At 42.2% G+C, this 18,911-nt stretch overlaps 3 protein-coding genes across 5 annotated transcripts; 2 read left to right on the top strand and 1 right to left on the bottom strand.

Annotated features, from left to right (window-relative positions):
- Positions 1 to 382: 382 nt before the first annotated feature.
- anks3 (ankyrin repeat and sterile alpha motif domain containing 3) lies at positions 383 to 8,596 on the top strand. Its single transcript, XM_074663386.1, has 16 exons — positions 383 to 439; positions 585 to 782; positions 876 to 1,074; positions 2,623 to 2,744; positions 3,681 to 3,762; positions 3,844 to 3,961; positions 4,048 to 4,194; positions 4,441 to 4,566; positions 4,649 to 4,764; positions 4,850 to 5,014; positions 5,093 to 5,217; positions 6,618 to 6,759; positions 6,842 to 7,115; positions 7,203 to 7,274; positions 7,358 to 7,449; positions 7,527 to 8,596. Exons 2-15 carry the CDS (start codon positions 616 to 618, stop codon positions 7,438 to 7,440), a joined length of 1,938 nt encoding a protein of 645 aa, XP_074519487.1. The 5' UTR covers positions 383 to 439; positions 585 to 615; the 3' UTR covers positions 7,441 to 7,449; positions 7,527 to 8,596.
- Positions 8,597 to 8,673: 77 nt separating this feature from the next.
- Positions 8,674 to 16,775, bottom strand: wdr24 (WD repeat domain 24). Of its 2 annotated transcripts, none has more exons than XM_074663385.1 (11): positions 16,700 to 16,775; positions 13,650 to 13,727; positions 12,691 to 13,175; positions 12,426 to 12,603; positions 11,664 to 12,336; positions 11,468 to 11,574; positions 11,263 to 11,390; positions 11,069 to 11,173; positions 10,616 to 10,953; positions 10,347 to 10,531; positions 8,674 to 9,500 (listed from the first exon to the last, which is right to left on the bottom strand). In XM_074663385.1, exons 3-11 carry the CDS (start codon positions 13,169 to 13,171, stop codon positions 9,332 to 9,334), a joined length of 2,364 nt encoding a protein of 787 aa, XP_074519486.1. In that variant the 5' UTR covers positions 13,172 to 13,175; positions 13,650 to 13,727; positions 16,700 to 16,775; the 3' UTR covers positions 8,674 to 9,331. The 2 variants fall into 2 exon arrangements, with proteins under 2 accessions (XP_074519486.1, XP_074519484.1); XM_074663383.1 differs by lacking the exon at positions 16,700 to 16,775 and adding an exon at positions 15,469 to 15,548.
- On the top strand, positions 16,435 to 18,355 carry LOC141785211 (uncharacterized). 2 transcript variants are annotated; one of them, XM_074663388.1, is made up of 6 exons: positions 16,435 to 16,554; positions 16,655 to 16,807; positions 17,169 to 17,262; positions 17,412 to 17,571; positions 17,787 to 17,939; positions 18,117 to 18,355. In XM_074663388.1, exons 2-6 carry the CDS (start codon positions 16,686 to 16,688, stop codon positions 18,269 to 18,271), a joined length of 684 nt encoding a protein of 227 aa, XP_074519489.1. In that variant the 5' UTR covers positions 16,435 to 16,554; positions 16,655 to 16,685; the 3' UTR covers positions 18,272 to 18,355. The 2 variants fall into 2 exon arrangements, with proteins under 2 accessions (XP_074519489.1, XP_074519488.1); XM_074663387.1 differs by having other exon boundaries at positions 16,447 to 16,564.
- Positions 18,356 to 18,911: the final 556 nt, after the last annotated feature.

Raw genomic sequence — 18,911 nt, 5'->3', positions numbered from 1 at the left:
AAACAGGAAAACTAGAGAATAAAATATGGAAAATATAAAATATTTTAAAAAGAAAAGATAAAATAAATAAATAAATAGATAAGACAAGATAAAAAAATAAAAAGTGGTCTGTACTTAAAATGAATTAAACACTAAAAGGTATTTCAGGTAAACGCTCGACTAAAAAGGTAGGTTTTGAGTTTGTTTTTAAAAACAAACTTTTATCCTTTATACTTTTATTCCCTTGGTACACTAATGCAGCTGCTTTTTAGTACTCATTTTGATTTTATTTTAGTTATTTATTCTTTTATTTTTTTTTATTATTTATTCTGTTCTTGAAAAAATCCCGCGGCCCTCTGAACAGGAAAGGGCGGGGCATGTTTCGACACGGACACATTTGAGCGAGACACACAAAACAAAACTTTCAGCCGCTGAGGAAACAAACTGTTCGCCGTCTCCTGTAAGTTTTTGGTGGTATGTTAAAATCAACCATGATCCAACGACACGTATTTATGTTTGTTGGTGAATATTTAAAAGAGGAAGTTTAAAGTAAAAAGTGTCGTAAAGTGTCGCGTGCAGTCTCAGAGCTCCCTGTTTGTTTTTAGGTGACTGTAAAGGACAGTGAAGAGGAGCAACATGTCCGAGCTCAGTGATGAAGCCAGTGAATCGGAGCAGCTGGGGGCCAGCCTGTCCCTGTGGCTGGGGGACTCCTTGGTGCGTCCTGAGGAGCTGGACGTCCCTCTGGACCTGCACACGGCCTGCTCCATCGGACAGTACGACGTGGTGGCAGAGTGCATCAGAAAGTAGGAGCTTTGATTATATAACCATCATGACCGGGATGTTTCTGTCATCTGAAGCCATGTTGACACACACTGCACTCTGTGTGTGTGTTTCAGACGTGAAGTGGACCTGAATGGGAAGAACATTGGAGGATGGACCCCGCTGATGTATGCGTCGTATATCGGTCACGACAACATCGCAAACCTGCTGCTGGAGGCTGGTGTGAATGTGAACGCCTGCACCGCTAAAGGCCTGACCCCTCTGATGCTGGCAGCGAGCTGTGGGAATGAAAGCATCGCCTACTTCTTACTGCAGGTACAGATGAACACTGATGAACAGTTACACCTGCTTTATTGTATGAAAGTAAATGCTCCCTCACTTTTTAAAAGAAGTGCAACCTCACATGTCATCTCAAAACCAAAGTTCCCTTCAGTGTTTGCATTTCAATTGATTAAGGTATGGTTGGGTTTTTTAAAACAGTCTTAAACCCATCTTTATTCCTTGTCTTTTAACCCAGCTGGAGACTCTGCTCCTGATTTAGTGTTTTATAATTTGTTTGTAGTTTATAGTCGTGGTTTTTGTTGTTGTTTTGATTGTTTTTAAGAACAATGAAACAATAATTTTATTTAGGGATGGGGGAGTACTGGTATCGGTATCGGGCCAATACCAGTCTTATTTCAACCTATCGGTACTCGGGAAGGCTGGCGATACCAGCAGCCAATACTCAAGGCAAAAAAAAAAAATCATACGTCAAGAAGTCCTCCTCGACAGTAGTTGGCGCCACTGTGCTGTGGTTTGACACCATGGCATATGTGTTTCAGACCATAGACTGTGCATAGAGTGGACAGCGTGGCTACTTCATTTATCATTGTATGGTTTTGAAGCCAAAATACCACTATCTCAGGTGCCACCATTGTAGCAGTTTGGAGCCAGAGTCTGCGCAGTAGAGACGATGAGGGATTCTGGGGGAATCTGAGTGAGGCTGAGTGACAAAAATAATATTTTTTTTTTTCTTTCGAGAGTCCAATCACTTCCGGACTCTACCTCCCGACATAATTTACAATCCCCCCAAAAAATACACTAGAACGGCAGCTGTCAATCATCGTTAAACGTTACATAAAACCTCGTTTTTAACCTTGTATATAATGAAAACGAAACTCTTCTGAAAAAAGAGGACTTGAACACAAGACAGCCAAATAATATCTTCAAATCATCACAACAATCAGACGTGAGAAACATTTCTACCAGGTGTATTAATTTTTTAAAGTTTGACCACAGCCCATCTGGAATGACTGAGGAGATGGATTTTTTGACCTATACTGCAGCCAGCCACCAGGGGGAGCAGTTTTTTGTGGAGACCTCACTTTGAGCCGAGCAAGCGGACGTTCATTTTTTTTACAGTCTATGGTTTCAGTGCCTATTCACAACATGAATGAACCAGGGACAGTTAACAGCTAAACTGTTTTATTTTGCTCTTCAGTTTATTTAGAGAAATTCTAAAACGACTAAAACTCTGACAGTTGTTATTTCTATTTTGCATTTTTGTGAACTTACTGAAAACTAATCACAAACTCAGAGAGAGTTGTTTGTGTTATTTGGACTTAATGTCAGAATGACTGTGCTGTCTTTTTTCCAAAACAACCTGTCACTGTTTATTGAAATTTTATGTATCAAAATAAAGTGGTATTGGTGAGTACTCAAGAGAAAGTACTCGTGCTGGTATCGGTCTGAAAAAAAGTGGTATTCAACATCCCTAATTTTATTACCACCTTTGTTTTATTGATTTACTTCTATTCAAATTGCTTTATTAATAAACTGAAGATGAACTTCCTCCATCCATCTTTTTGTTCTTCCATCCTGAAGCAAGGCGCTGAGCTGGAGCTGAAGGACTCCCGAGGCTGGACCGCTCTGTTCCACTGCACCAGCACGGGGCACCAGCAGATGGTCAAGTTCCTGCTGGACAACAACGCAAACGCTAACATCAAGTGAGGCTTGGCTTTCTTTTCAAATCGACAGCGACTCTCCACAGAGACCAGGGGTCTGCAACTTTTACTTTCATAGGAGCCATTTTTCCTCAGCTCCACAGGATTAAAGTCATTCAGGAGCCACAAAATCTACTTTATCTTCACAATAATAAGACAAAAAAAGTGAATAAAATTCTCAACATAGTAAAAATGTAGTAAAAAATTATCTTAACATCAAGTTTTTTGTGTTTATTAAACTATATATGTGATGTCTAAGTTTTAGATTTTTATTAATTTATTTAAAAAATAAAATAAAGTTTGAAATGTCAGGGCTCAGTTTGCAATATGTATAAGATTTCAAAAAGTTGCAACATTTTTCAAAAACTTTTACACTTGAAAAATTTGCTAATTTTTTTCAAAGAAATCAAATTTTGTAATTTTGCAATAATTGGCTAATTTTTTTTAAATTCAAAAATTTGCCAAAAAAGATAAAAACTAATTTTCAAAAACTGCTCAATTTAAAAAAAGTAAACATTTCAAAAATTAAAAAAAAAGAATTTAAATATTTTGCAATATTTTAGAAATTCAAAAAAGTGGAAATTGGAAAATATTCTAAAAATTTGCAAAATCTTCAAAAAAAAGTTTTTTTTCTCCAGAATTTGATAAAAAGTCAAAAAAATTAAAATTAAAAAATTCGCAAAAAATCTGAAAATTATTTGAAAGCTTTTTTTTTTTTAAATATGTGATACAAATTTAACTCAACAAAATGTTTACACATGATTTTATTTAGTGCCAGTGTCTGAAATGATCAATACCCTCTGTAAGAAAAATAACAATTATTTATTTCAATAATATTTTTTAAAGCAACAAGGAGCCACAGCAAAGGAGTCAAAGAGCCACAGGTTGAAGACCCCTGACATAGACAGAGCTCGTCTTTACTTTCTCTTTCGTCCACAGGGAGCCGGGCTCTGGTTTCACGCCTCTGATGGAGGCTGCAGCGTCTGGACATGAAATCATTGTTCAGTACTTGCTGGATCATGTGAGTAGCTCCTGTATGACCTCTTAAAAAAACAAAAACAGAAGGGGCTCTTCATCCTGATTTGTTTTTTATCTATTACAGAAAGTTAAGGTGGACGATCGTAACACTAAAGGAGAGACTGCTCGAGCTCTGGCCATGCTGTACGGTTACACCAAGATCGTCAGCCTCATTGATTTACGTTCTCCACGGATCAAACCAGGTAGCTGTCGAAGCAGCTGAGCTTCAAGCTTTACATGATGCAGACACTTATTCTGATTTGTTTGTGTGTGTGTCCAAACTCTTCAGGACATTTCGAAGACCTCAGCTCCTCAGAGGAATCAGACAGCGCTCCACCGAGGATCAGAAACAGGAACCGAGTCAAAGGCGTGAGCATCCACGACGGGCCCCAGGCCATCGCCAAGTTCAGAGTGGGAGGCTCCAGCAAACTATGTGGTACTATCACACTCTATCACACATTTTGCATAGAAATATTTAGAAAAGAGACATCCTTTATATTTTTAATCCCCAAACTGGTTGGCAAACACACTAAACTGAGCCTAGATTAAGAAAAATTTCATGAAGAAAAAGAAAGGATAACTGGTGCTTTGGTCAACATGAAAACAGAAACTTTATAAGAGGGTTAAAAAGGTGACATATCAGCATTGAGGTTTGATCTGCTGGATCTTTCTCTGCTCACAGAGCCCTCCACAGCACCTCCAGGATACATGACGTTTCGTGACACTGGCGAGCAGAGCGGCGGTATCTGCTACCGTGATGTGACCTCACCAATCAACGAGCTGGACGGCCAGAGCAACAGCAGCAGAGGTGAGGAGTGTTTCTGTTTTTCTGCTGCGTAACTGTGATAAACTCACTGAAAGACGAGTAATGGTTCTGCATCTCGCCTCAGATGACAGCCCGTTCTTTGACAACGACATGCCGACGATGAGGAGCAGCAGCAGCAGCAGCGAAGGCCTGCCTCCGGTCGTCGGCTTGAACTGGGAAGGCTCAGTGGAAAGTAACGAGGTCTGAACCAGAGGGACCAGAAACGGTTTGGGTTCAGACTCCAGGGTTTTGGGCACGTTTCTTCAATCTGTTTTTTCTTCATCAGGACTCGGACCAGTGTAAGAAAAGCAGCTCTCGCAGAGTAACCAAGGGTCACCACTCAAAGGGCAAAGGTCGCCACGGAGGGAACGACGCAGCTCACTCCGGTGGCGCTGTGAACTGTGGGATGCTGTCACCTGTTGATCCTCCTCCGTCGTACACCGGTCCAAAGGCACGTCCATTTGTGAGCATCAGTGCGACTGTTTGGGGTCTCTCCTGGTTTCTGAAATCTTTTTGTCCCCTCCTGCAGGATCTGGCAGAGTTCTTGGAACAAATCGGCTTCTCGAAGTACCTCCCTTTACTGGAGGAGCAAGACATCGACCTGCGGATATTTCTCACCCTGACTGAGAACGACCTGAAGGAAATTGGGATCACGTGAGTGACTTCAGAAACTTTCTCGTTCATTGGTTTCTCTTTTCTTCTATTAGAGTATTTAGGGTCCTCGCACTAAGGAAGAGGGCACTGTTGGATTTGCTCTGTTTCTTCTTCTGACCCATCTTTGAGCTCTAATTTGACACCCTAAATGTGCTCAAAACTCACCAAAAGTGGCACACACCTCAGATTTGGCCAAAAACTGACCCCAAACATGCCAAAATGTGCTCTATAGCGCCACCTAGGCTCACTAAAATGGCTCTCATGGGCAGTAGGAATGTCGTAGAGAGCTCAAACCAACGTCAAACTGTTTGTCTCATTGAGATGCACAAATTATATGCAAACACCCCTGACCTATCTCAAACAAGAAGCCAGCAATTTGCCTTTCAAAATAAAATCTTTGCAAATTTTGGGCATGAAACAAAAACGATCTTCTCCTAGGCCATAAATGGTATCAGCTTGAAATTTACTCAGATGACAGAGTGGGCCCTGCTTTACAAAAGCTGTGTAGGAATTTGTTGTTCCTCAAACGGTTTTTGAATGACAAGCCCTCAAAGTCGGTAAAATCAAAGAAGCCCTTTTGGCTCCCCCTATTAGAGTGAATGGGAGAGGAGGATCCAGCTTCTCACAAGCTGCTGCAGTTAGGGCGCCACACAAAAAACTTAAAGTGGCACGGCTTTGAAAACACCATCTGCTCTCTAGCGCCACCTAGGCACACTAAAATGGCTCTCATTGGCAATAAGAATGTGGTAGAGAGCTCAAACCAACGTCAAAATGTTTGTCTCCTTGAGAAGCACAAATGATATGCAGACAACCCTGACCTATCTCAAACATGAAGCCAGCAATTTGCCTTTCAAAATAAAATGAGGCCACATTTTTGGTCCTTCTATGAAATGTATCTCCTCCTAGGCCATAAATGGTATTGGTTTGAAATTTACTTGGATGACAGAGTGGGCCCTGCTTTACAAAACTTATATAGGAATTTGTTTTTTCTTGAACGGTTTTTGAATAACGAGCCCTCAAAGTCGGTAAACTCAGAAGAAGCTCTTTCAGCTCCTCCTATTAGAATGAATGGGGAAGGAGAATCCAGCTCGGCAGTTAGGCCTCTACACAAAAAAGTAGAAGTGGTACAGCTTTAAAATTGACATGGATGGATTCTTGACAAAATTTACTACAACAACATTTTGCTTTTATAGAGATTTGGTCAAAATTGTGGCATCTATGAGGAGATGTTTTAAAACTTCAGTCAATTTTACTCCTGAGAGGACAGCAGTTAGTGATGATGTCACTCACTGATTGACAGTTCAGAGCAGCTGGTCAGTCACCTCAAGTGTGTTACCTCTAGTCAGAAAGGAATAGAAACATTGTTTGCAACTTAAATTGAATCCATCCTTGTTCTCTAGATTATTTGGACCCAAGCGTAAGATGACGTCTGCGATTGCGAGGTGGCACAGTAGCGCTCGTCCGCCCAGCGATGCCCTGGAACAGGCGTACGCCGACCAGCTGGAGGCAGAGATGCAGGAGATGGCCATCCAGCTACACAAGGTACGTCCTGAAGCCATTGAGATTCCTTACTCAGCAAACTCCTCTGTACCCGCTTTTAACTGGAGAATTCTCGTCCTCTTAGCGCTGCGAGGAGGCAGAGAGCCTGCAGAGCCAGGTGTCGCAGGAGAAGGAGCTGCGTACCGTGATGGAGGGGTGTCTAATGGAGGATAAAATGGCGTGGAGGAGGGTGCACGCTGAGCTGGTGGAGAACCATCGGCTGGCTCAGGACATGAGCGCTTTGCTGACAGAGTCCAGGGCCTGTCGTGTGAAACTGCTCTCCTTTTCCACTGCGGACGGGAACGGCGGCTCTAATTCAAACCTGGGAGACAAAACAAAAGATGACTCTGGTGTGAAAGGTGAGTCAACGTGTGAGGCTGCTCAATCTCGTGTTTTGTGGTAAAAAAAAAACAGAAAGCAGAAGTAATTTCCTTTTCGTCTGGCAGCTGGGGACGGTCCGACACGCTCAGGTGTGGCAGAGCTCATAAAGAAGCTGGATTCCTATGAAGAGGAACTCGGTAAGATGAAGAAATCTTCGATGAAATGTCTCTGTGTGTGGTCAGGAGAGGGTGATGCTAATAACGGTGTTTGATCATCACAGCGGGGAAACTGCAAACCGTGCTGCAGAGTCTGAGGCGGCTGAGTGCTCCTGAAAAAGTCTCGGATAGCTGGGAAAGGCCTTAACCTTCACTGGTGAGCGATGAAATCCTCGTTAGAGAGAAAAATGTAAAAAGCCCAGAAACAAACTTCTGTGTCTCTTTCTGGAAAAGGGTTTTGCAAGTATTCGACGGAGGGTGATCTAACCACCCCGAACAATCTCACTGAAACGAGAGAAAGGCCGAAGACGAGGCCGGACCTGCAGAACCAGAGCGGCAGACCTGGCAACGCCCCTCTGGGATCGGCTGATGGAGCGGAGCTCGCCAGATGTGGACAAGGCCGAGGGCAGCTGCTGCAGGGGGACGACAAACAGGCAGGGAGGGCACCTGAGCCCCACTCACCTGTGCTGGTGCAAACTGGAGTCCTGGAGGAGGAGTGATCCTGGTTTACAGGAGGTTATACTGTGAAACGTTTCAGAAATGTACTCTCCTTTATGAAATGTGGGTTTTTCAGAGTCCAGTGTGGTTCTGGATCGCTGTGCTTATGAATGAAATCCTTGAATGCTGTTTTAACTCATTCGCTGCCATAGACGTCACTTTAATTACAACCGTTTCCTGAGTCTACAGAAGTAATTAATTGAGGTGGGGTCAATCAAAATCCTGCTCGTAAACTACTGTGGGTGAGAGCGGTGCGCTCTTTTGACGAGAGTTCAGCATGGATATGAGGAGAAGATGTGAGATGACAGAGACATAGCGAGACGCTGCAAGTCAGACATTCAGAAGTCTGAATTGCTTGTATTAAGTAAAACAAATCTGCTAATGGACGAAAAAAAGTTTTCCGTAACATTTGCTTGAAACTTGAATAATGTCTTAATACAAGTAACTTTTCTCTTGTTTCATTGGCAGATTTTTTTTACTTGTCAAAGCAATTCAGACCTCATTTTTGTCTTTAAACAACTTAAAATAAGACATTTTTCTGAACTGGTCAGGTGAATGTGGCTCATATTAAATCTAAAAAGACACTGAAAATAAGACAAAAACACTCAATAACATTTCCGTTTTTTTGCAGTATGTAGGCGAGTGCAATCCAAAAAAGTTTGTTTTCTCTGTTTTTTTCAAACAAAAACAAGAAGAGAGTTGACTCTTTTTGGGTAGTATGGCAGCCAGTGAGTTAAAGGTCCTGCTGAATGCATCTTCAAATCATACATGTAAATAATTTGCAGCAGCACATTGTGTCTGACCAGGGGAAGTCTTCTCCATTAAATGTCTTTGAATGTTCGATTTCTCCATTTATTTTCAATGTGCTGCAGAAACAAAAATTTGCTTCGACAAATTTGGTGGTTTTAAGAAACAGTTTTATGAGCAGACATCAGGACAGTGAGCTGGAGAACAAATGAGCACTTTGGCTCAGGAAAGTCAGATTTTAACACATCATTGGTGCATACGTAAGAGACGATGGAGAGCGCCTGAACCTGTGCATCGTCGATCATTCACATCCTTGAATCAACATCTTAACTGGATCCATGCACCCTGCGTTCAGCCGGTAGGAGTGTGAATGTTTGGCACAGTGAACTCTTATTTAATCTTAAACTCTCTTGAACGTGTGATTCACAAACCTGTGCAAACGTTTGTTCGGTCAATAACGGTCAATATTTACTCTGCAAACAACACAAAGATCACTGGAGAAGACGGAGCTTCACGATCATCTGAGAACAGCTTTAATATAAATTAACGCAGCATATCTACAGTTAGTTTTATGTACAAACATTCAGAGGATTTAACTAAAGGGTTATAAAACTGTAAAATGTAACGTGTTAATTCACAAAAAAATACGACTCCATCTGAAAGTCTGCTGAAACATCCGGCTATGTACACATTCACTGCTTTGAATAGAAAAACTCCAGCAGACACGTCGTTTGTCCGATGCGAGGACGGGTTCCCGCTCCCGCTGAGCACCAGCTGTGTGGACGGTGGTGAGTTCAGGTGTACTCGCACAGGTGGCCGCAGCCGGCGGGACAGTGCGAGCTGCTCTTCAGCCAGTTCATAATGTGCTCCAGATGTCCGCCGTGGCTGCAGCCCTGACACCACACGAACAGGCCCTTCACCACGTGATGGCACACCGCACACACACTTGCACACTGGTGGCACCTGGAGGAGAGACATTGGTATTCATTGACAATAATAAGAAGCGTAACATAGCTACAACTTCTGAAAATGGCAATACAGTCCGAAAAAAGATACATAGATGCCACAAATTTGACCAAATCTCTATGAAAATAAGACATTTTTTAAGTAAATTTGTCAGGGACCCATCTATGCCATTTTTAAAGCTATTCTACTTTTACTTTTTGTGTAGAGGCCTAACCGCTTCAGCTTATGTGGAGCTGGATCCTCCTCCCCCATTCATTCTAATAGGGGGAGCTGAAAGGGCTTCTCTGGGGTTCACCGACTTTAAGGGCTAGTCATTCAAAAACCGTTTGAGAAACAACACATTCCTACACAGCTTTTGTAAAGCAGGGCCCACTCTGTCATCTGAATAAATTTCAGGTCGATACCATTTACGGCCTAGGAGGAGATAACTTTTGTTTCATGCCCAAAAATGTGGCTTGATTTTATTTTGAAAGGCAAATTGCGGGCTTCCTGTTTGAGATAGGTCAGGGGTGTCTGTGTATAATTTGTGCGTCTCTATGAGACGAACGTTTTGATGTTGGTTTGATCTCTCTGTGACAATCTTACTGCCCATGAGAGCCATTTTAGTGTGCCTAGGTGGCGCTAGAGAGCACATTTTATTATTTTGGGGGTCAATTTTTGGTGTGAACCTGAGGTGGATGCTGATTTTGTTGAGTTTTGAGCACATTTTATGGACTATTATGACTCGCCTACGCTACCTCAACACCCCACCAGGGGGCAGCAGATAGGTCAACAGAAATCACAGTCTCCAAACCACACTGTTAAACGACCATCTCATGTCATTTGGTCATGTAGGTCTCATACCTGTCACAAATCCAGCCCTTGTTGCTCATTGGTCGTTTGCAGTTGCTGCAGTTGATGTGCAGCGTTGTAGACGCCTGATTCAGGCAGGTGATGGCGCTGCACGTACTCAGCTTGATGACCTCGTTGGACACGTTCCAAAGTTCAAAACGCTGCAAAAGGTCGATGTAGGACATGTACCAGTGCTCCTGGAGAGGAAACAGAAGTCATTAAAGGGAGTTTCACTCAAAAAGAGCTGTAGCATGTGACACCATACACTTTTTTTTTCTGACCTGTGTGAGGTCATCGATCTCTTTACGGATCCTGTCCCCCAACACGATCAGCACAGACACGGCCATCTGCACGTCGCCCTGCTCGGCGTAGTAGCTGAGCATCTCCCTCACGATGGGGCAGAAGAAGCTGGCGGGTAGATGCGGGCTGAACAGCGGCTGTGAGATGGAGATGAGCGAGAAGGACTCGATCGGCGTCAGGCACGTGACCTCCGCCTCGTTGCCGCTGACGTGCGGGGAGTCGGCCTTGTCCTGCTGAAGGTGCTCCGGTGCAGACGGGTTATCCATGATCTCGTGGCGCAGCTGGAAGGCCTCCTGGGGAAGCGTGTACTCCTGCTCCTCTGTCATGACAAAAGGAGCTAAAATTAGACGACAGAGCGCTGAGCACGGAGGGAGACAGAAATAGCAAAAAACGACGTCAGCAATCCTCCAGTTTCCCAACCCACACTGCCTGACCTGTTTGGTTGTCGTGCTCCATGGAGTAGAGGTCATCGTCATCTAACTCAGCGTCACCGAACATGTACTCAGCCTGGCCTTCACTGCCTTCTGTCTCCTCATTTTCTGAAGAGATGAAAGATGATACTTAATCTCGCGAAAACAAACCGAGAATCATCATCACGGCCTCTGAAAGTTAGGAGGTCGGCTCTCACCTTCGTTATTATTGCTGATGTGTGAGTTCCCCAGCTCCAGGTGGATGTTGTCCTGTCTGCTCTCACCTTTACTGCGCTCCAGTCTGCTCTCTGTGCCCATCCCTGAACCCAGCTCCTTCATACTGAAACTGAGAGCATGAAGTAATCAGCGTTAGCCTGTAAATCACCGACTTCTGTAAACAAACCAACAGTCAAGCAGACACACCTGTTCATTAACGGCAAGGTGCCAAGTTTCAAAAGGTTTGGGCCGGTTGTTGTGAGGTTTGCAGGGTCTGAGAACATGATTCTCAGCATGGTCCATGTTGTGGAAACCTTTTTGATGGAGAAGAAGAAAATTTATTTGTGAAACTAACAGGTGTTTTTGTCAGGCAGAGTTTACAGACGTCGCATTTTTGTCTGACCTGTGGTCTTTTCAGTTCCCGAGCCACCTTGGCGTTGTGATCGCACAGGTCAGCAAACGGTTTCCCGCTCAAGAGGTAGAGTTGTGCAGTCTTCACGAACCAGTCCATGCGATTACTGTCCAGATCGGTCTCGAAGACGCTGAGGGCGCTGGACACGTGGGCAAACTGCTCTGTCAGATCTGGCTTCTTGAAGAAGAAGATGGGGTAGCGGCGGTCGCCTCCGGGGTATGGCTTTCTGTTCGGATCACTACTGATCAGACTCTCCTTCGCCGCGAAGGCCAAATCACCGAAGAGTCCGAAGCACAGACCCTCAGGGTTGGCCTTGTCGACAGGACGAGTGGCGTCCTTGAACATGTGCTGGTAGAGGGTGCTGTCCTTAGAGCCGGACAGCAGGAAGTGAGGGTCATGCTGGTGGCGCCACACGATGCCAGTCGTGACATCCTTGTGCTCCTCGAAGGTGGCGAAGGGGATGAAAGGTCTGCGGACGTCCCAAACGTAAATGTTGTGGTCCACCATCATGGAGCAGGTGGCCAAATGAAACTTCTTCTCCGGCCGCCACTTCACCCGAGCCACTGAGGCGATCGTCTGGACACAGTAAATCTCTTTGGCACGGTTGGTCGTCATGTCCCACACTTTCACCATCTTGTCCCTCCCTCCAGTGGCCAGCCAGCCCCTGAAACAAAGAATAATTTGAGAGTTAAAGCAACCAAAGAAAGTTTAAGCAAGATCTCACTGATTCACGCCGGAGTCGCCGTCTCTCACCTGTCCTCAGGGTGCCAGTCGCAGCAGAACACAGGGCCGGTGTGGGCTGTGAACATTCGCTCGTAGCGGTCCGGCCGCCGGATGTCCCACAGCTGGACGTTACCGTTCTCAAAAGAAGCAGCAAATGTGAAATAATCCTTTATACTGAACTGGACGTCTCTCACACTCTCTGACTGACCTAAAGAAAGAAAGAAAACGGACGTGAAAATCAAGTGTCTCCTGATGTTTGACATTCTGTAAAGGTCAGTACACTAAGATATCTGACCTGAGAAAGTGCTGACAGACTCCTTCTTGCGCAGGTCGAAGCACTTCATGAAGCCGTCCTGGGAGCCACTCAGCAGCATGTTGACCTCAGTGGGATGGAAGCACACCTTGTTCACCGTACGCCTGTGCTCGGTAAACAGCTGATCCTGTTTGTTACGAGATTGTTTTCCCAGGTTCCAGGTCACCACCGCCCCGTTTGTGGCCGCTGTAGCCAGCAGGTTCTCCTCCATCTGATGCCACATCACATCTGCGCAGCTGAAGTTGAGGGATGGCTTACGGCCGACTCTGAGATTCAGCTTCTCCACAAACTGCTCCTCCTCCAGGGTGTAGATTTTGAAGATGTTGCGGCCTGCTACCACCACCTGGGTGGCGTCACGGCACACGCTGATGGCGTTGGCCGGAGCGTCCAAGTGGCAGAACATAGTTTTGCCAGTTACGGTGCTGCTGCTGAGGGCTGTGGTAACCCTCGACATCTTCTCCATGATTCTGCAGCGAACAGGATTAGAAAGAGATCAGAAACAACAAAAACAACAATATGTGTCAGGTTTGAGTTGCTTTTTGAAAACCTGGCTTTTGCAGCTTCAGCACTGCTGCAAAAGGTAAAATGTGACATAACTTCAACGCAGTTCCACAACCTGCCAGAGGGTGGCAGGCAAGCAAATAAAATCCATTTATAAGACAAGTGGTGCAAGGAGCAGCTGTTTGTAACAAAAGAATCAATGCACAGTTCCGTCTCCTCTAAAATGTGTGGCAATAAAAGAGATAAAGGATTCAAGGTTTTTAATTTTTCCATTTGTCGATGGACCGACAGTCCAGACACATTGGAAATCTTGTGCGGGGGCTCTCTCAGGATTAGAGACAAAAGATATAAAGATACATATAACAGATTTAAATAGGGAATATAAAAGTTTAAAATAGAAAAAGAAAGTAAAGTAAAGCAAAAGTAGATATAGTACTCACTTGGTGGAGAACTGCTGGCCTGGTTAATGTCTGCGGCAAAACAAAGTCCTCTTCATGAGCTCCCATGAGAGCAAAATGCTGGAGAGAGAACAGATGATGTAAATAAAGCACCTAGGGATGGGTACCTTTCACATTTGGAACATTACGGTGCCTGGCAATCAGTATCGGTACTCAATGGTACCAGTTTTTGGTTCTTTGGTGTGTTTAAGTTGTAAAAATTATTCATTTTTAGGGATGCACGATATTATCGGCACAATATCGGTATCGGCTGATAAAAGCTTAAAAACACGTTTATTGGTATCGGCAGATATGAAAATTTCTGCCGATATGAACAGCCGATAAGGTGCTATTCAGTTAGGATTATTATTATTTTCCATCTGAAAAATAAGCTCCTTAAATAAAATGTAGCACTTCATTTATTTTCACTGCAGAGCTCTGTGTCTGTCACCAGGCTGTTACAGTAGCTCTAAAATAATCAAATGCAACTTGGTTATGTTTAAAAATGCATTGTACATTTAAAGTTCATGTGATCTAAAGAAATTATTTTTCTGTATTTCAATACTGAATGTCTTGAGTTTGAAAAAATAATACATTTCTTATTTATGGTAAAATCAAATGTTTTTGTCTTGTTTTATGTGTGTTTCTTAAACAAATAAGACCGTCACAATAAGAGTAACATATAAATGCAAGTACAGGATAGACTTAGCTTTCTTTACAGTGAAAAAACAAACAAACTTGTGATTATCGGTATCGGTATCAGTATCGGCCAAAAGGGGCTTTGATATATCGGGGTATCGGCAAAAAGCCAATATCGTGCATCCCTATTAATTTTTTAAAAATACATAAGTTTACAGTTTTCAAAATGTAAACTTGCAATGCTGTGTTCATGTCCAGCATGTAAAATTACCTACTCCTCCACTTTCTCACAGTCACAATGTCGCGTTCAAGTATCTAAACATGGCACCGTTTGATTTTACATGAATCTGTACTTGGTACTACAGACAGAATCTGGTTGGTACCTATAAAAGAGCCTAGTTTGGTTTCACACACATCCCTGAACACACCCAAAAATCCTTTATTAACACTTGTGTTACAGAGGCATAAAACTACACTGTCACTTACACTCAACTGCACTAAAGATGATAATTTTAACTAAAGCCTCAATATGAATTGGAAATGTAAAAACTTAAAATTGTTGGACTGTCTTTTAATTCAAAGCACAAGGTAAAATAATAACTTAATGGATCATAAACTAGAATAATGTTACCAAGGAGGAGCCCACTGTCAGAAAGTGTTTGCCTCGTTTATGAGGTCGTCTAAAAACTGCATCACATTATTTTTCACCATTAGTCTTCTTTGCCTCGTTTAAACTACATATTATTCAAATATCTGCTTTGTATTGACGTGAAAAGAGGAACCCTACCAGTGTGAGTGGGTTTAAACACACATGTGACATTAACATGCAAAAACAAACACTTTCTACCTCACACACTTATTTTCTTTCTCCTGGTACTTTGATACAATAACTGGTTTATTTTTACGCTTTTTGAGTCTGTAAGCTCCTTCCCTGGTGTCATGTGTCTGCCACTGTTTCAACTGAAAACAGACAGATTTGTTGTTCAGTGAACTAACACCAAACATGACAGGAATGTGATGCTAATGCTAGCTGGCTAACGTGACTACAGAGCACTTAAGAAGACGAAACGCTGTGCTAATTTTAAAGGTAATATGGACACTTGTAAACATACGGAAAAAAGCGTATTCCAATGGTTACAACTTGTCATGCTCTGGTAATAATAAAGTATTTAAGGGCACACACCTTCTGAAACTGTCGCTCACAGTTAGCAGAACAGGAAATAGTATTTTGTTTATCTTCTTCTTTGGGGTTGATTCGGCGGCTTGCAAACAACTAAATGGTGCATTTCCGCCACCTACTGGTCAGGAGTGTGGACCAGAATACTAACAGTTGAACTGATTAAATTTTGACATTTCAAATTAAATTTATCCTACAAAACAACTTTTAAATATGAGATTTCATATTGAGATAAATAACTGCACTTTTTGTGACAAAGATTGAAAATTTGGATCATTTTTCTTTTTGAATTCGAAGTGTCCCATGTATTCTGGACTAATATGTGGAGCTGGATTCAGTCTAAAGGGTTTAAAATTCAACCATTGTCTATGACAGGTATTTTTAATCATTTATCTATTAATTCATTTTTCAATTTTTAATAGATTGGAACTTGGGGCTTGTTAGTGATTCTTTGTTTTTACTCTAGATTTTCTTTTTTATTTACACAAGTAGGTACTTTATAGCTAAGAGAACTTTAAATTGTTAAAAGAATGAGTTTGATTATTACTGAAGAACTTTAATTTGCTATAAGGTAGCCCTTGGTTGTTATTTCATTTATGTCTTTTACATTTATATGTAAATGGTATGGCCTGTTTTTCTTTAATTTTTATTCATGTTGCTATTTCATTTCACTTACGGTTGAAGTGTTCCTTAACTCCTAACCCTGACCCTGATTGAATTTGCTCAAACTGATTTTTTTTTTTTTTTTTTTTGTATTATTTAATGTTGATCTATCCCTTTTTTGTATTGAAATAATATTCATTAAAAGAATATTTAAAACAATAAGCGTATAAGAATTAAAAGAATAAACAAATATATATTTTTTTAAATAATAAAAATAAAAATAAAATAAAATAAGCGAATAATAAATGAAAGAAATAACATTCTCTCTAGTAGTTTTTCATTCTCGCGAGAATTCTGTAGGCGACAGAACCGGAAGTGCCGTCACACCATAACAATCCAACCAGAGCCTTCTCACAGGGAATTCTCAAACTTTATTGGCGGTTTCGTTTTATTTAATGTGCCACTCAAACGAAAGTTAGCGGGGAATCGGTGAGTACAAGTAAATATCAACACAAAACGGAGAAAATAAAAGCGTTATGGCGTGATATCGATGCCAGCTGACAGTAATTTGATCTCTCTGTGTCCGCAGGTGATGGTGTAAGATCTCTCTTACCGTTAGTATGAACCTATTTACCTGTGAGGATCCAGCCACATGGAGGAGAGTGTTAGGCAGCTACTGGGATGTAGTGGAGGCCAAGACCAAAGCCAAGAAACCTGGAAAACTGCTGAGCCTTGAGAAATGGTGAGGCTACGGTGGCCCTGAAGTGCAGTTCTATCTTGTCTCTGAATTTTGACATGTTTGCATTAGCATCAAGCTGAATGACACGTTTGGGTTTCTCATGTTTTTCTGTATCCTTAGACCCAACAATTAATTTTTGTCTTCTGTAGAGGACATCTCGTTCAACTTTATTTAAAAACAAAATAGTATACTCTGTAGAGTGATATGGTACATATCACCTAGAAAAAAGGGAAGGTAAACAAGCTACAACTGTTACGAGCTAGCTTTAGATTGTAAATAATTTGTTTTGTTTGAATCACAAAACTCCTGGTCCTTTACTCAATTCTAATAATGACATGTTAGCTTTTTGCATCTTTGTGTTCAGGTATCAAGATGAGCTGCCTCAACTCATTTCAAGTCGACCTGACAAACATGTGACTCATCCAGAGCTGGTGAAACTGATGGAGTGGAAGCTCACTGTGAGTTGTTTCTCTACCTCATATCAAACTGAACTGAAGGAACTTTTTCACACTCTCACAAAGTGTTGTCACACTTCAAACTTTTTCTGACTCACCTTCAGTCTAACATCACTCTATCAGCGATGTCCCTGTGTGCTTCCTCTCTGCAGAGAGGGAAGTTCAGGCCGCGGCTGCAGCAGCTGGTTGCTTCGAACAGCGAGGACACTGTGGAGAAATGTTCCAGAAAGGCTTTCAGCCTCCTTCCTGACGTGAAGGCAGCAATCGCAGAGCTGAGCACTCTGAAAGGAGTCGGCCCGGCTACGGCTTCAGGTGAGCTCGCTCTATCTGCTGCGCTCCTGTCGGTAAATAGATAAAAGCTTCGGAGTTCATACTGATAAAACATCCCTGTGATCCCCTTAAAGCTGAAAATGATTGTCTCCTCTGAGCGCACAAAGCGAGTCTTGGCACAGGTGGACTCCCTGAGCGCTTTAAATTCTTTTTACACTGACATTCAGCTCATCTTGGGACTGACTGTTTTGTTACAGCTGTGTTGGCAGCAGGCGCTCCAGATCAAACTGCATTCATGTCTGATGAAGCCATGGAAAGCGTGCCAGGGCTGAAGCCCATCCAGTACACAGCCAAACATTACTCTCTGTACCTGGACAGAGTGGTGGAGCAGAGTGAAAAACTAAACAGAGGTGAAGTGCTCGTAGGGTCCTAAGAGTCATGTGGTGTTCAGAGATAGACTGGGACAAGTTAACTTACTCCTCAGAAGAAAACTAGTGGGGTTATGTTGTTTTCTTTTTGTTAGAGTGTTGTTGGCAACATAATGCATCTTTTTCAACTTGTGACATTACTCTTCTCATCCTCTTCAGTGGACCCTCTGCAGGACTGGACGCCTCACAGGGTGGAGTTGTGTTTGTGGGCGATGACCATAGCTGAACAGCTGCAGCTTCAACTCCTTAAGGATGTTGATGTGAAGGATGGCGATGCTGACCAAAGACCAGCAAAGAAGCTCAAAACAAGATGAAAAAACAACTTTTCTTTCACATTTTTACCTGCCTTCTTTTTATATTTCTATATATATTGAAATAATAAAGTCTTTATGTAAAACGGAGGTGTTAAATGTTTTTTTTTCTGTATAACCTAATACTTAGGGATGGGTATTGATAAGATTTTATCGATACCAATGGCCTTATATATTCTGCTTATTGATCTTATTCTTTATCAATTCCCCCTGTAAATTTTCTCTCTACAAAAAGTAGCTTTACAGGATGTTTGTGTTAACATTTAATTGAGTGTTTAAGTAAACAAATATGAAATTGGTCGCTGAATCTGGATATCTCTGATGTACTCTTTTATGTTATTGACTGAAGTAGGCCATCTAGTGGTTTTAGCATTACTCTGAGTAATGAACCTGCATGTACCTTTTCTTTCATTCCTCTGCGCGTATTTCGACCTTTAGAGGTTTCAGTGTTGTTAAAAAAAGATAACTGATATGTGTCTTTGATGAAAGTTGAAATTCTGTTGAGAAAACGAAGTTATACCGCAGTATCCGCTAGCACATCAATGCAGTTTCCCATTGACGTTAGCATCAAGCTAGCGCTATTTCGCTTAAATAGTTTTTGGTAAATAAGGGCATTTAAACCTCGTTGAATTTATTTAATATA

Source organism: Halichoeres trimaculatus, unplaced genomic scaffold (assembly GCF_033239565.1).
Source record: "Halichoeres trimaculatus isolate MK-OKI-2021-1 unplaced genomic scaffold, fHalTri1.1 fHalTri1_scaffold_23, whole genome shotgun sequence".
NCBI lineage: Eukaryota > Metazoa > Chordata > Actinopteri > Labriformes > Labridae > Halichoeres > Halichoeres trimaculatus.
This window is presented reverse-complemented; position numbering and strand designations above follow the sequence as displayed.

Excerpts from the sequence above, each read along its gene's own strand:
- anks3 (XM_074663386.1), top strand. The coding sequence starts at position 616 with ATGTCCGAGCTCAGTGATGAAGCCAGTGAATCGGAGCAGCTGGGGGCC. Across the intron at positions 6,760-6,841 it reads TGGCCATCCAGCTACACAAG|CGCTGCGAGGAGGCAGAGAG; the intron begins GTACGTCCTGAA and ends TCGTCCTCTTAG. Across the intron at positions 7,275-7,357 it reads TTCCTATGAAGAGGAACTCG|CGGGGAAACTGCAAACCGTG; the intron begins GTAAGATGAAGA and ends TGATCATCACAG.
- LOC141785211 (XM_074663388.1), top strand. The coding sequence starts at position 16,686 with ATGAACCTATTTACCTGTGAGGATCCAGCCACATGGAGGAGAGTGTTA. Across the intron at positions 16,808-17,168 it reads CTGCTGAGCCTTGAGAAATG|GTATCAAGATGAGCTGCCTC; the intron begins GTGAGGCTACGG and ends CTTTGTGTTCAG. Across the intron at positions 17,263-17,411 it reads TGATGGAGTGGAAGCTCACT|AGAGGGAAGTTCAGGCCGCG; the intron begins GTGAGTTGTTTC and ends TCCTCTCTGCAG.
- wdr24 (XM_074663385.1), bottom strand. The coding sequence starts at position 13,171 with ATGGAGAAGATGTCGAGGGTTACCACAGCCCTCAGCAGCAGCACCGTA. Across the intron at positions 12,337-12,425 it reads GACTGGCACCCTGAGGACAG|GGGCTGGCTGGCCACTGGAG; the intron begins GTGAGAGACGGC and ends TCTTTGTTTCAG. Across the intron at positions 10,954-11,068 it reads GGAGCACGACAACCAAACAG|AGGAGCAGGAGTACACGCTT; the intron begins GTCAGGCAGTGT and ends TTGTCATGACAG.